At 37.7% G+C, this 16,956-nt stretch overlaps 1 protein-coding gene across 1 annotated transcript in view; it reads right to left on the bottom strand.

The window, feature by feature from the left end:
* Positions 1-2,055: 2,055 nt before the first annotated feature.
* Positions 2,056-16,956, bottom strand: part of CAND1 (cullin associated and neddylation dissociated 1) — a 63,942-nt gene continuing 49,041 nt past the window's right edge. Inside the window, exons 11-15 of the mRNA XM_066258218.1 lie at positions 16,210-16,305; positions 10,658-10,827; positions 10,410-10,574; positions 8,497-8,604; positions 2,056-7,791 (exon numbers count right to left, since the gene is read on the bottom strand). Coding sequence (XP_066114315.1) covers positions 7,567-7,791; positions 8,497-8,604; positions 10,410-10,574; positions 10,658-10,827; positions 16,210-16,305 — 764 coding nt within the window. The 3' untranslated portion in view covers positions 2,056-7,566. The remainder of the gene's footprint in view (positions 7,792-8,496; positions 8,605-10,409; positions 10,575-10,657; positions 10,828-16,209; positions 16,306-16,956) is intronic.

The following is a 16,956-nucleotide window of genomic DNA, read 5'->3' as shown; positions in this document are numbered from 1 at the left end:
TGAATTGATGAAATGAGTCTGTTGGGTAAGTGGGTAAGGGTTAACTGTTCTTAACACTTAAAAAACGATTTAGGGAATGACAGACGGATTGTCTCTAAATGCAATAAAAGGACAAATCATTTTATAAAATCAATCAGGAGCCCAAGACTGGGTAAAGACAGAAGGCTAGGAGGAATGGAGAGAAAACAGTGGAATATATAAACTGCAGGACTAAGATCAGTTTATAGCGAGTGAGAGATTGATGGTTAGGTTATTGTTAGATCAGGATATTAGAATTTAAGTTCAAACAGCTCTGGATGAAAATATCCAAGCTGTAGCTTTCAGTGGCCTGGATGAAATGGTAGAGATGAAGGTTGGTAAAAGCAACAATGATGGGACTGGGATATTAAATGAGTATCTACATATCAGAAAACATTTAAATTGTTGGCACTCTTAGGGAGACTGCGTTTTTGCTTGGAAAAAAATGCACTTAAAATGTGAAAGGGTGAAAAATGCTTAAGATGATTTATGGCTCTGGATGCCACAACATAAAAAGGTAACAAAATCTGTCACTCTGGAAGGAGTGAGGGTGTTGAGAGGGAAGAAAGATCAAGGGAGGAGGGAGAAAAGTCAGACACTGGCACTAAGTAGAGGAAGAGTTTAGGAAGGTGGTTGAAAATAACTTTTAAGAATAGGAACATCTAATTCTGAATTGTTTGTGGTGAAGTGTGCAACGTGATGTAACTCCTCCACTCCCCCGTCCCTAAAAAAACGATCACTACACAGCTCAGCGGAGCTTACTATTTTCACCAGTCTTGCAAATGGTGTTTAGCTGTTAGATGTGACCATGACTTCTTGTCCACCAAACTGTGATCAGAAGTGGTGAATATCATTGTCAGGAGAAAACACTAGAAGACAGCTGATTCTATACTCACTTTTTTTGTCACAGTAGTGACATTCCAAATGGTAGCTCGGCCGAAGAGATGGGAAGCAGACTCCATGCTATGCACAATGTAGAATTATGTTTTTCTAAACTACCTATTTGGGAGTTTGTATTGCAGGATAGTATATAATTCCAATATATGATTCCAATATTCAATCAATTGTTGTCTTGCCCATTTTATCTGACACCCTGAGCAGAACTCCTGCTCACCTGTTACCCTAGTAATATCTTAACTCATCAGCAAATGGCTTTCCTTCCTACCTAAATTGCAGATCTTTCAAAAGTACTAATCTGATCACATGGCTGCTGGCTGTCTCCATGGCTTGCCATCATCCCAGAAATGAAATCCCAACTGTTTATAGGCACCCTATCACCAGCCCTTCCTAGCCTCTTCTTATATCCCAAGATACAGCTATTCTCAGTGTCTGAATACACCATGACCCCATCACTATGCTTTTGCCAATTCTGTTCCCACTTCCTTGGCTTATGTTTGTCCAGATTGCCAGACTGAGAACCCCTGTGCCACAAATCACACAGTATCATGTATTGCCCTATCACATTATTTAACAGTACTTATCTAGTGTGTTTTTCTCCGACATTGTCCCCGATGTCAAATACATGGTACTAAAGAATAGGAGGTACCAAAGGAAGATGGAAAAAGGAAACTAGCTTTGCCTTTGTAGATCCAGTTACATGAATGGAGGCATGGCAATCAATTCTGTATCCATCTTGACACGTAGAGCACTGCGCACAGGCTGTGGCAGTGCACAGACCACAACAGGGCCTCTCATTTCAGCAGCCACATGTCATTTGATATTTGATTGTAGTCATGGGGCCGTTGATGCTGAAATAAATTTCTAAATCTTTTAAAAAAGTAGATTTTAAAGACTGGGGTTCCAAAATCAGCATTCTGAACTTAAACTGCTGACAAGCCTCATTAATGTTTCAGTAACATCATGTAAAAGGAAATAAACTTATTTTTGCTCATGCCAATTCTCTCAAATTGGACTGAAATGGTTCAGAAGTTTGAAAAACAACTGATTCGCTCAATGGTCTTGTTCCAAATAGGCAATTTGTGGTAACACTTCTGCCACATGCTAGTAACCATCAGTAAATTCTCATGACTGGGCATCAAGAGTCATAAAGAAGCACTTTATTGTCTCCAAACATCAACTAATTTTAGGGAAATGGCAAAAATCTGCTATAGTCAGCTTAATTTTAATAGTTGCCCACAAAGTTCAAATGTATGTTTAGGAATTACACAAAAACATCACCATTTGGCATGTCTTTATAGCTAAATAGGAAATTACCCTTTCTAGTTCAAGAAAATAAATTAGTAGACAAACTTTTCTTGGAGAAAATGTAAATGAATAATTTTTACATCTATTTACTCCTTTTATAAGAATTCAAGTAAAATACACTAGTTGCTCATGGCTACTGTTCTTCAACTTTTAAATCTAGAATCTTGATGTGAAAGCACTCAAACTGCTTCCTACTTCCCTATATAGCAGTAGCCGCTTTATAATCATATTTCTGTTAATATGCAGAGCGTTTTATACCCAAGAATAACATTATGGTAAAGAATTTTGTAAGGACCATCCATTTCAGTCAGAGGAGGTAATAGAAACCTATTTTCACTAAATCATGACAGTTCTAAATAATCTGTGGAAGAGGCTGACTAGAACAGTACTTGGGAAACTAAAGAACCGACACTCAAAAATGTCTGAAAGCTTTTCTATATAATTAATCTCAGTAGCTGCTAGCAGTAAGAAAACGCTCTCTAAAACTGGTTCTCAACGGAGGCAATTCTCCTCTGGGGACATTTGGCAATAGCTGGAGACACTTTTGGTTGTCACAGTCGGGGTGAGCGATGGTACCACTGGAATCTAGGTGGGTAGAGGACAGGGAAGAGGATACCTCATAACGCACAGGGCAGCAGCATCCCATGACACAGAACTATCCAGTCCGAAACGTCAACAGTGCCAAGGGTGAGAAACTTTCACCTAAAAAGAACGTGCACTTTTCTATTAAATTATAAATTCTGGAGGAAAAATGGGTTTTTACTTCTAGAATAAGGAACCAGGCGTTTATTTCAATATCATTTCAATATCTTTTAGGAAGGCCTAACTTATCTCATGGATGGTTAATAATTCCAAGCAAGATGCACATTTGTTTTTTAAAATTACGCCAAGTTCACAGTAAGCTACCGCCACACACATTTATGTTGCCCTTACCTACTAAGTAAGCAGTGGATTTATATTAAATGTGAGGAAGAAGGAAATCTTACCTTTTGTGACAACATGGATGGACCTGTAAATTATCAGGCTAAGTGAAATAAGCCAGGCAGAGAAAGAAAAATATCGTATGACCTCACTCATTTGAGAAATCCAATGAACAATGTGAATTGAGGAACGAAACAGAGGCAGAGGTGGGATCAAAGGGATCAGAAGGAAAGCGGACAGGGGAAAAGTAGAAGATGGGATCAGAGAAGGGAAAGAGATGAGTGAAATTATATATACATAATACAGCATTACAGAGAACAGGACAGTAAATGCTGGAGGGAAGGGGGGAAGGCATTGGGAGAGGAGGAAAGGGGGGGTGCTGAGGGGAACACGGGGGTGGGGGAGATATATTCGGTGGGACACTTGAATCTATATAAACACAATAAATTAAAAATCATTAAAAATAAAAGTGAACATCTATGAAACAAAGAGAAACACCTTTGCCAAGTAATAGCATTCTTATAGGCTATTAAAACATAAGGTTGTCATAGCATTATATATTAATCAATTCTGGAGTACAATTCTTTAGACTTCTCTGGTTGTGAGAGCATTCTAGAATAAAATCATTCATTGTGCATTTAGTTACTGATAATGGCTAAATCGACCAATTCTATACTTCCTAATCCAGAAAGAATTTCAATTCACAGAATATAATCTTTTTCTCCTCTAAAACCTAAATGAAGCAATTCAACTTGCCAAAATATCCACTGATAATCATTTGAGATCGGAATAGAAAGGTGTGGAGAGGAAGGTATGAAGACTCCCTCTCCTAAAAATCGTTCTGAGTCCCGACACACACAATGTGATCTAACAAAGTAAAATCACTGCAATATCCCCTCAGGAGTTTTAATTGAAGTTGGTTTTTAGGGTGTTATAAAAAACAAATCCCATTTTGATCTCAGAGCTAACTTTCTAAGCTACAAAGAACAAAAATGTGTACCTGATAGACCTTGCCCTAAATTACAAGTGTTCACAAGTCTTATTTTTCTAGAATAGAAAAAGCAATTTACTGTATCGTAAAAGGAAAAATAATTTCAGTATGCACCTTTCCAAATGGCCTTATCTGGCAAGCCCATGCAGCCTGCCACTAAATATGTTCTTGAACCGTGTTCCATTTTTGCACTAAAGGTGTCAAAGTTCTATTTAATTAACTCAGTTAAATCCAGAATATCCTTTTTCCAAACAGTAAAATGAACGTTGTAGTGTCCATTTTCCATTCCAGAGAGAACCGAATTAGGATTTCAAAAACAGGTATGAATCTGGGGTGGTAGTTATTTAAAAGCTAGAATTCAATTTAAGATTGAGCTAGAACCCAAAATTTGCTGAAAGTTTTAAGCTCTTTATTAAAAATTTATTAAGCATATTATATCTAGAGATTGGCGGTTAATTTTAACAATTTAAGTTTTGGGTAAATTTTAAAGTGATCAGAAATGTTCAACTTTTTATATTGTGCGAGATTACTATGTACTTTGTTGTTTGCTTAATTACAAGGCCTCTTAACCACTTCACTGAATTTTTTAATGACAGAATTTTGTATATTTTATAATTCTGAACTTCAATCATGCCTATATAATCATATTCATACAGTATCTGAGACTGAGCTAAAAACAGAGGTATCAGAACATCCTCGAATTGGTTAAATTAGATATACCCATTAATTCTTTACCCATTTACCCAACAAAAGTATAAAAAAGTGATTAACAGGTTATTTTAACTATGGTTTCATAAAAAATATGTAAATATTCAAACATTTGATTAAGTCATTGTACTCCAACCTTTTAAGAATTCTAATTCCCAGTAGTTAGGAAGCTTTAGATATAATAAATATATGACCACCATTTTAAAAATTATCATTCGGTGCTATCAATCTTATATTTAGGTTAGATCTTGCCATACCAAAATTTCTTCTCAGCCTTAGTTTCACAAAATAACCTAACCTCAAAAACAACACATTTGAGCTTTCTTTAAAGAGGAATCAGGTAGAGCTAAACCACTTAAACATCCTCCAGAAAATCAATAAACAGCTGTTTTCTTACTATTAATTTCTAGATCTCCTGAAGAACTTCCATATGTAGAGATGCTAAGTTGGACTTGCTAGTAATACTGAAAGGACCAGTAAGCAGTGTCCGTGGCGGACTGTGTCTGGGCCTCACACCTTGCAATCTCCACACCGGTATCAGGACACCACCAATAGAGGTATGGAGTTAATCAGTGTGAATTGGCATTTAAAATCTGAGTGTTCTATCGCTTCTCAGCCTTTTGGCTACGATCAAGTGTAAAATCTGAGTGTTCTTCAGTTACTTATTTTATGTATGTGAATATACATTATACATGTAAACCACACTTCCTACTAAAAAGAATTTTTTTTTGTATTAAAAGGCAGAACTTCAGCCATATTAAAAAAAATAGCCATCTTGCAAAAAACAAACAAAAAAACCCCCTTAAAACAAAAGTGCATCTTGGAAGGTTAAAAAGAAGAGAAATCAAATACATAAAAAGTATTCAAATTTAACTTTAGATAATTAACTAAGACATTCACACAACATATGCATGTCAGTCTCCTATTTGGTCCTAGAGCCTGCAGTATTGTTATTTATTGTGAAACCATGTAACCAAATACTTAAATATATCCACAACATCTATATCATCACGGTAATGTATAGTACACATCTCAAAATAAATTTCTATTAGTTTTATGCAAATTATGGTAAAAGATTACCACCTGCCACATTATAAAATGGCACCAACTTCATGTAATGTTCCATGTCAATGTACTAGTCAAAATCCTTATTGGTAATGGTGTTTTACGCATTATCATCTTAATATTCAAAAGTAAGCTGTAAGCTAATAACCACAGTATGTTACTAATTCATATCACTGCATATTTGGACATTAAAGCAGGTAAATAATACAGAAGGAAAAGTATTTCTAATTCACAGTTTCAAAAATAAAGGGTGCAGTTTTCAAATATCTGATTGCTTGAAATTGGTCACTAAATTTAACTACTGCCTCCTTCAATTCATGTAAACTATGTTTGCACAGCATGAGGAGATGTCTTTATTTCAGAAGTTAGTTCTTACTGTTACAGGAGCACCACAAATTTGAAGGAAGAGGCTACAGTGTGAAATGAATTCACTGAAGGACATGTTAAATAAAACTTTAACTATAAGGTACCACAATGCTTTGTTTCCCTCTGCACAGACCCCCTGAATTAGGAAAAGTTTCCCAAATACGATATGTAAATTAGCTCTACAAGAGAGGGGAAAAGCTCTAACCCAACTAAAAGAAAATGCTAATGATTAGCTAACCAACCTAAGATAGCCGGTTTCAGACATTTCCTAAGGCTAAAAGGTAAAAAGCATATACAGTATTTGTATCCTTCAATAAAGGGATGTAGAGAGCCAAAGGGAATGAAAGATAAAACTGGCCTTAAGAATTTACTTTCTAAGTGGCAACACACACACACACAAATGGATGGGTAACTGAGAAAAACTGTATACTTAAAATATTCAAAATTTTAAACGTGTAACAAAATTTATAATAGAAAAAAGTGGCAAACTGTTATTGTGACTTGATTTGTTGGAAACATCTGCAAATTAACACTGGCATTAAGAAAACCAAAGTTTCAACAATTTACTCCCCGCTCTCTCTCCAGGTATGTTTTCTGTGCAAAAATAAATATCTGCAAATTGCACTAATACAATACTTATTTAACTTTTGTATTATGAATAATCTGCACATGCTGCTTTACAGACAATACATATTTGTAAACTTGTTCATGCAAAATTAGTGTGCGCAACAGGGATATTGTTAATCCCTACACTTCAAAAAAAGATACCTTATTATCTTTTTTAAATTGTCAAATCCTCTGAAATTTAACAAATCTTACAGATATTCTTATCTGCCAGCTAAAAGTCAATTTATGTTGCTGAAACAAAGTTATATAAGAAAAATGGTTTTTGTCTTGCAGAATTTTTGATTTTTAAATATGAGAAATTTTATAAAAGAAAGAAATTCATGGTCACAAAATTTTAACACTTTAATCCTAAACATTACAGGGTAAATAGATCCTGGACCCTATCTCCATATTCCATAAATCCTAACTTTTAGTTTCCATTTTAAATGTTGCCTTCACCACTAAAACATTTGTGGTTTTACAACCTCTGGATTATGGAAATACATATTTCTGAAACAAATGTTACAAAAACAAAAATGGAAGAAAGCCAAACTGCCTCCATGAAGGGAAAAAAAGTGGAACATTTTGAAGCTTTCAGACACTTCTCTTTCCATGTCTTTAACGATTAACCTGTCGATTCAGTGCATCATGTGGTCAATGTCATGGTCCCCATATTGAACAAACATCTAACTAGTGTCCATTGATTCCAAGTTGGTGGATGATGAATCTTTTTGGATACTTTCAAAGATGGCTGCCAGCTCAGGGTTAGAGCTGATCTGAGACTGGAATTCACTCATCAGCGGACTCTTCTCTGCTTCTGGAATGGTCAGCAGGGCTGCTACCGCTCTCATGGCAGATCGTTTCAGTTCGTCTTGCTTTTCAAACTCCTGCTTTACTGAGTTTGCCTTTACCTGTAACATTGAGTAAGGTTTTATTATATGCTATAAAAGACAAGCTCTTACACAAAATTTAAGCACCAAAAAATTTCTGGGAAAATAAAGCAAAGCTGCTCTTTCATTAGTCCAATAGTCACCTTGTATTCTAACCACAGTTGTATCTAAACTACTTTTTAGCAATGGGATGTCTCCTTTTCTTCTGAGGGATTATTTTACACATAGCCCCTTACGAGAACAAAATCCAGAGCCACGATGGTTGAAAGAGTGAGAACCTGATTGACCTACTTTGGCCTCCACCAAGAAACACATCATGTACTGACATCTCTGTGTCTTAATTCATATAATTATTTTTATATAAAAGCTTTGTTTCACCTTCTCAATCTAAAAAGACTCTTTAAGGTCCATTTTAAATGTCATCACGTTCAAATGAAGTTTCCCTATGATTACCACCCCTGCCACCTCCACCAGAATTAAACATTTCCTTTTTTGTGAACTTCTTTCATTTTATTCTATATCAGTACTTCAAACTATATGTCATATTGTTAAATAAAAACTAAAAAAAAAAAAAGCATTAAGATGTTTTCTAAAACATCCACATTCAATAAGTTAACTTTTAAAACCTACTGCTAGTGTGGTTAAATTAGGAAAACTACAGTATAAAATCAATGAGAAATTCTGAATACACCCAGTGTGGCCAAAGTTGATGTCTTCAACGATTACCTTAGTTGTACACGTGGCGCGTAATGGCTCAACAAGCCGGTCCAACCTCTGCAGTACTGCACTTGGACAAAGGGTGGAAAGTCTCACCAACATTAAAAATGTTAGCATCTATTATGAATAAAAAAAGACAAAACTTAGACCCTGTATTATTTTCTAAAGAAAGTTCCAAATTCTAACAAAGCTTTTAAAAGGAAAATTACTAGCATGCACCATAAAGTTTCATTTTAATTTAATATGTCACAAAGAGTTACCACAAACCTTAACTGAAGAATTTTAGTTATAAGTACTACAGAGACCTTACCTATAATGTGGTCCTAGAGCACAAAACTAGAAAAGTGGTTCTCAAGCTTGGCCATACACAGAAGTAGGAATTTTGTCCCATTCCCAGAGACTTTTACTTAACCTATTAGAATGGGGCTATAGTTTTAGAATATTTTAAACTCATGTGCTCAAAAATGGAAAACCACTGAATAAGTGAAGTAGTAGAAAAGCTTAAGTTTCTACTTAGATTCTCCTTAAAAAAAAAAAAGACACACACACACACACACACACAACTGGTTATTCAGATTAATCCACATAAAGCCTGATAACCCATATTTTTTTTGTCTCTTGAACTATAAACTGTAGAATTAAAAAAGGAAGAATCTAGCCTGAACAGACGGTGGCACAGTGGATAAGAGCATCAGACTGGGACGTGGGGGACCCAGGTTATAAACCCCAAAATGGCTGGCTTGGGCTCATATGGCTTGAGCAAGGGGTCACTCGGTCTGCTGTAGCCCCTGGGTCAAGGCACATATGAGAAACAGTAAGTGAACAATGAAGGTGCTGCAACGAAGAATTTATGCTTCTCATCTCTCTCCCTTCCTGTCTGTACCTCTCGCTATCTGTCTCTGTCACACACACACACACACACACACACACACACACACACACACACACACACAAAGGAAGAATCTATTATATACTTTCTTGGAAGATCTTTTTAACGGATTGTGGGAGCAGGCAGGTCACTACCACATATTAAAACAAGAAAGTTAAGAGTTCTTAGTCTGGTGACCAAAGGCTATGAATTGAAGGGAAAGAGACTGCACTTACTTTCTATTTTTCAACTCACGTATTAACAGTTCATATTTAAAACAGACATCAGCAAATAAAACAAAGAGCAGTCATGAACAAAGTTCATGCTCTAAACACAAAAAGTGTGATTTGTCTTCAATTTCCTTCTACATACCCATTTCTCCGAAAATAAGACCTAGTGCAATTTTTTTCAAGCTTAGAAATATAAAGCTTTCCCTGAAAATAAGACCTAGTAAGTCTTTAGGAGCAAAACTTATTATTAGACACTGTCTTATTTTCGGAGAAACAGGGTAGTATCTGAAAACAGTTCTTCCATGTTATCACTGAACAAAACTCATGATATAAACCCAGTATATTAGACTGGAAAATAAAAATCTCTCATTGATATAAATATGGCTAACATGCAGAACAGCCCCAAAGACAGCCAAAGAGAATTCGCTAAAATAATGACAGGGAACAAAGAAAACCTTCCATGGGTAATAAATAACTACAGTAAACTCTTAAGACAGGCAAAACAGAGCACAGATTATATTTTGAAAAATAAAACCTGCCTGTACTCTTCTTTGGAGGGAAATCATCTAGGGACTATACACTAAGCTGGCACAGAATTTCTTGGAATTTTCCATCCACTTAGACTGCACTTCCTCCTCAAAAGAAAAGGCTTCTGGATTTTTTTCTATATATGTCAACTGAAGTTATAATTGCTTTTGTATATTATAGTTCGTTGACAAGCAAATCAGTTTTTCTCTTAATATACAAAAAAGTAAATCACAAGGGTAAAATTCACTGCAGCTAAGTCTTCTAAAACATTCTATAAACAGGAACAAACATCTTACCTTAATATCATAATGGTCCTTCAAACCATCTTCAACATGATTTAGAAATTCAAAGATATCTAGTCTATCAAGACAACTGTCTAGAAGTGTGTACATACATTCAAAAGCTGCCTTTCTAATATCCAGGCCGTCATCAACTGTATGCTTAAATGGACCCATTTCTACCTGTTGAAACACAAAAGAATGTATGTATATATTTAAAAGTAAAAACAATCTTAGCGAGAGTATAACCTAGCTAACTAGCTTACCTCTCTTATAAGCTCTTTTCTAACTTTTGTTTCATTGTAAAGATGCGGAAGAACAGTGTCTAGAAGATCCCTTATTAAAGATGGCTTATTATGTGCTGCTGAATTGAATGTGACCAAGGCTACTCTTCTTACATTCAAGTCTGGATCTTCCAACGTTTTTAGGAAATCACCTGAAAAATTGTAACAGAAGCAACATACAATTAAGTAAGCTTAAAATAAAATATACATTATTCTTCCTAAATTGACAGTTTATTTGCTGTTGGTATTGTTATTTCTTTAGGCCAGGTCCGGGAAGAACATGATGGAATGCTACGTAAACTGTAAAGTTTCTTTTTGGCAGCAGGTAAACCATCACATCTCAATGTGAATGGACTTAACTGATACCTATTCTCAAGCACCTATAATACGGAGGATACACAGTGAGAGTCCAGAAAGCTCCCTAATTACTTTTATAGACACATTATAAAAAGGTGAGTTGCAAAGAGAAGTGTTGGGGCCAGTAGGCACAGACTCTAAAAACTTGAATGGCTAAAATTCAAAATAAGATAAACAAGGTGAAGATAGATCCATTGCTTGATAAAGATGAAATACTGCTAACAAGCATACAATATATCCAATGACAAAGAGAAATGTGCCTCCAAAAGTCCATTTTTATTTTTATCTTTATCTTTAATGAGAAACACAATAATTGGTAAGAGGATAAGATACAAAAGGAGGAAACAGAAACCCAACAGGATGAAAAGCTAAAAAGAGCACCAGGGCACTTTAAAACAAATATAAACCTGGTTTTCTAATAAACGTGGGAAAGAAATTATAGCACAAAATCTTTGAAGTCATATAGATGATCCAAATTTCTTCTTTTGTCAACTCTAGGACTTTGGCAAGTTACTTTAGGCAAGAGCCTCGGTTTCTCAATTTATAAAATGAGATTTATAAACCTCTGAGGGTTACTGAGCAAAATAAATATCATGTATACTTTTGAACAGTGTCTGATACATCTGGTATTCACACGAAGCTATTATTGTGTAACCTCAACCAGCAACCTTTTAGAATACACAGGGAGAAAGTGCCAGAGACTTAAATATATGACAATTAGAAAAAAATGGGAGGAAAGAAATACTTCAGACACCACAGATTGGTAAACACAACGTTGACCATTGATTACAGGAAAGTGCTGATTACAAAAAAATATTAGGAGTTAGCTTGGATTTAAAAGAATTTAAATGTACCAGATTAAACCTCCTCACCCACCCACCCTTGTCTGTTTAGAGTTATTAAGATGGTAAATTAGAATACTATTCGAATAAAGACTCTTTCAGTAAAGCATCTAAAATACTGCTATTATAATGGACAAATGGTGACATGGACTAAAAAATCATTGATCCCCAACTCTTTGGTCTAGGAATTTCAGTTTTTAAAAAGCTTCCTAAGTGATTTTAAGATGTTCATATAATCACAACACTGAACTAAACCTTAATTCAATTAGAATGATAATCATCTGATTGAATAATTATACCAATGATGAACAATGACTTGTCAACCTGGAAAGATGTCTTAGAGATGTGGCACAGGTCTTTTCCTTTGTCCTATCTTATACAGTATCAAACATGAATACATATACAAAAGACCAAAAAAAAAAAAAAAAAAAAAAAAAAAAAAAAAAAAAAAAAAAGGTAAAAGGTAAGGGAACAAAGGTAGGACTCTTCTGATAGAGAATTTCTTTAAATTAGTTGTAGGTTCCAGCAATAGTACACCCATTTATCCCTGTGTTCTCCCCCTCCACTCTGAACTGATAAATCGTTTCTGTAGTTCTTTTACATTGTGTGTTTTCCCTGTCTGGTGCATGCAGAATAACCTGACACTGCAAAGCTTCTTCCCCACATCCTTCCCATCCTCTCTGCTGCTATCTCCATTCCTCAAGAAAGCAGAAAAGTGAGTTCTGAGGGCTTCCAGCTACTACTACCAACTCTAGGAAAACTGATGATAAAACAACACAGGGAAGTGATGACATCACAGAGAAACAATCCCAAAAGCTAATTCTTATCTTCACTGATACAGACAGCCCTAGTCTCTCTGGGGTGTTTCCTCTTAATTCTGTGGTAATTATCTTTTTTATTCTAAGGTTGTTCACACCTTGCATATGGAAGTCTCAACAGATCCCTTTGGGAGCTGAAGGATTAAATTAATTACAGAAAATTGGGACCCTAGCAGCTCAAGTTCAGATTCATTTATCTGGAAGGAAACTTTTTCCCCTTATCCATTAGTTATTTTACTCCATCCCCAAAATATGATTATCAAATGTGTAGCTAACTCTAAAGACATCCTTCGTGTGTTTATTAATTTCAGTAGTTTGCAAAATGACATGGTAATATATTCAAACTAAGGGATGAGGGAAAGACAAGATGGCGATGGAGTAGGCGGACGTACCAACTTCCACCTCCCAGAACCAAAGTGGATTACAAATGAATTTTAAGAACCATCATCTGGAAAAACCAACTTTGGACTAAACTAAGAGGACTCTTCAACCAAGGAACACTGAAGAAGCCACACCAAGACTGGTAGGAAAAGCAGAAACGCGGAGAGGGCTGCCCAGCTCTCTGGAGCGAATGGCAGCCAAGAGAGACTTGCATGGCAAGAAATGAGTTTAGCAGAGAGGGGAGGGTCCTGGGCCCCAGGAACAAAGCCCCAGCCTGCAGCCCCAGAGCCCAGAAGAGGCGTAAGGGCAGTATTTAGCTGGAAACAAGTCAGGATACTGTTTGTGTGAACGAGACTGATTTCTCAGACCCCAGATTCTTCTTAAAGGGGCCGCGCAGAAAACCTCTCTCACAACCACCCTCCCAGGACTCCGGGGGACATAGAGAGAGGAGAGGTCCAGAGCAGCAGGAAGAGAGTGTAATCTAGGAGGCACAGGGAGAAACACTTTGAGGGACAGCCACCCTAACCTGTGGGCTGAGTCACTCCCCAAATCTGAGGTGAATATTTCCCCTGGAAACAGCAATACCAGCAAAGGGAAGCAGGACACCAGCCAAACGAGCTCTCCTACGGTACTTAGAGCAGAGTCCTTTAGAAGGAGGGAGCTTTTGGGACTACAGTAGTGAGTATTAAGGTCTGAACTGCAGCGCCCCCACCCACACAGCTGAGGGCTGGCCAGAGCGTGGGTGGCAGTGGGACGCAGAAGCCCGGTTCTGTCGGCAAGGGCAGAAACCAGCTGGCCACCACTGAAGCCTAGGTGTGAGCTCAGTCTTGCCCAGCTGGAGCGAGGGGAGACACGCGAAAGTGGTCAAGCCCAGCTGCGGGCCACCTGCAATCCAGCCTGCAGGGGAAGGGCAGGAGCCCCTGAAGGGGCGGAGACCAGCCCTTGAGCAAGGGCGCAGGAGCACAGCCTGGCTCGGCCATGGAACCGAAGCTTGCGGCCGGACACAGGAGCTGGCTCCTCCCACAGGGGTGGAGTGAAAGCCCAGAACAGGCGGAGTCCTGGCGACTGAGCAAGGGCATGCAGCCCCACCCAGCTGGTGGAGCCAAGGCTTGCAGTCATCCCGCAAGCAGGCTCCTCCTGCAGGGGTGGGGTGAAAGCCCGAAATCAGGCAGAGATCCACAGCTGAGCAAAGGTGCTCACCCCTGCCCTCAGGGGCAAGGCTTGTGGCCAGGTGTGGAGCATAACCCCACCCGCAGGGGCTGGGTGAAGGCCAAGGCCACCAAGGCTTGTATACCCGAGCATGTGATCACAGCCCCTCCTGGGAAGGAGAGGCGGAAACCACAGCAACCCCCATACTCAAACGCCCTAGGCAGCAGCAGCAGAGGGGGTGGCGGGCCTGCAGAGAGAGCACAGCTAGGGAACACAGAGGCCACACCCAGTGGACTCCAGTGGCCAAAACCTTCTTTTAAACAGACAAAATGAGAAGGCAGAGAAACGCAACACAAATGAATCAAGAGAAATCCCTAGAAAAGGACCTGAATGAGTCAGATATAACCAAATTAACAGATGCAGAGTTTAAAATAACGATTGTTAGGATGCTCAAAGAACAACAGATGGTCATTACGAACACCTAAATAAAGAGATAGCAAATATAAAAAAGGACATTGAAATAATAAAAAAGAGCCCTGGCCGGTTGGCTCAGCGGTAGAGCGTCGGCCTAGCGTGCAGAGGACCCGGGTTCGATTCCCGGCCAGGGCACACAGGAGAAGCGCCCATTTGCTTCTCCACCCCTCTGTCTCTCTCTTCCCCTCCCGCAGCCAAGGCTCCATTGGAGCAAAGATGGCCCGGGCGCTGGGGATGGCTCTGTGGCCTCTGCCTCAGGCGCTAGAGTGGCTCTGGTCGCAACATGGCGACGCCCAGGATGGGCAGAGCATCGTCCCCTGGTGGGCAGAGCGTCGCCCCTGGTGGGTGTGCCGGGTGGATCCTGGTTGGGCGCATGCGGGAGTCTGTCTGACTGTCTCTCCCTGTTTCCAGCTTCAGAAAAATGAAAAAAAAAAAAATAATAATAAAAAAGAATCAGTCAGAAATGACAAATACAGTATCAGAAATAAAGAACATAATGGAAGGAATTAAAAGCAGGATGGATGAAGCTGAGAGTCGAATCAGCAAATTAGAGGACAAGATAAATGAAGGCATGAAATCAGAGCAGAAAAAAGAAAAGAGACTCAAAAAGTCTGAGGAAACTCTAAGAGAGTTCTGTGACAACATGGAGAGAAATAACATCCACATCATAGGGGTTCCTGAAGAAGAGAAAGAACAAGGCATAGAGACTGTTCAAACATATCATAGTTGAAAACTTCCTTCAATTAAGGCAGGAAAATGTCTCACAAGTTCAAGAAGCACAGAGAACTCCATTAAAGAGAAACCCAAGGAAAGACACAAGACACATCATACATCTACACCAAGACACATCATAATTAAAATATCAAAGCTAAGTGATAAAGAGAAAATATTAAAAGCTGCTAGAGAAAAAAGGCTATCACCTACAAAGGAGCCCCCATAAAGATGACTTCTGACTTCTCAACAGAAACACTTGAGGCCAGAAGAGAATGGCAAAAAATATTCAAAGCCATGCAGAACAAGAGCCTACAACCAAGACTACTTTATCCAGCCAGGCTATCGTTTAAAAGCTTTCCAGACAAAAAAACTTAAGGAATTCACTACAACTAAACCAAGGCTGCAAGAAATGCTAAGGGGCCTGTTGTAAACAGATCAAAGGGGAAAAGAATACAGCAGAAGAGAAATACAGCTTTAAAGAATAAAATGGCAATAAACAACTACATATCAATAATAACCTTAAATGTAAATGGATTAAATGATCCGATCAAAAGACATAGGGTAGCTGCGTGCATAAGAGAACAGGACCCATACATATGCTGTCTACAAGAGACAAACTAAGGGATGACAGAATGTTAAGTATATAAGATTATACATTATCAATATCTTTCTAATGAAACAATTGCCAGACCCTTAAAAGTATTTTAGTTCCTAGGTAATATTTTTAGTTACTAAAGTGATTCATTTTTTCACAATTAACTATTAAACAGTCAGGATGTTTATCTTTGTTTCCACTTACCTATGCAGTTCTTTAACAGTGGATCAATAGGTTGTGGATGATCAGAAATAGTAAACTTCACAGCTGTGACCACTGAGCTTCGGGCATATGATGAGCCTAATTAAAAATAAATTTAAGTCTACTGATATATAAGCCTATTAAAATCCATACATATCTTTATAATTTTTCAAACCACTTCAAATAATACTAGTGTCTGAATTTTTCCAAATTCTCTTGGGCCACGAAGGGTGTTGCTATCAGAATACTAATGGATCAGGAGCAAAATTTACTCATAAAACATATTCCCATTATATATATTTCAAAAGAAACAATTTCTTCTGGGAAGGAGGAGGCCTGGGAGAGCAGCAGTGGAGGATTTAGCCCTCACAAAAGGGAACTGGTAAAATCCATAAATAGCTTCTATTTGGTCTAAAGGGATTTACACTGGTAAATCTGAAAATTCTTCTAGGATCTTTGATTTGAACTAAAGTTAAGTGCACCAATTTCAGTAGTATAACTTACTACTAGTAAGCTCCTCAGAAGATATTAATTCAAGAGACATCTATCTTTTCCATATTTTAAGACAAAAGAGTAACATTAGAACATAATGAATACTAGAACAGATTTATTTAACCATTATTTAATTACACTCTCTTTATCCTTTTAAACAACACAATGTCACTCAAATATGGGCCCATATTATATATCATAAGGCAATGGGGTCTATATGTTAATAAGATACAGAAATGTTTTCACTTCTGCTTTAAG

This window comes from Saccopteryx bilineata, chromosome 2 (genome assembly GCF_036850765.1).
Source record: "Saccopteryx bilineata isolate mSacBil1 chromosome 2, mSacBil1_pri_phased_curated, whole genome shotgun sequence".
Classification (NCBI taxonomy): Eukaryota; Metazoa; Chordata; class Mammalia; order Chiroptera; family Emballonuridae; genus Saccopteryx; species Saccopteryx bilineata.
Note: the sequence above shows the minus strand (reverse complement) of the source record. Positions and strands in the feature narration are given on the sequence as shown.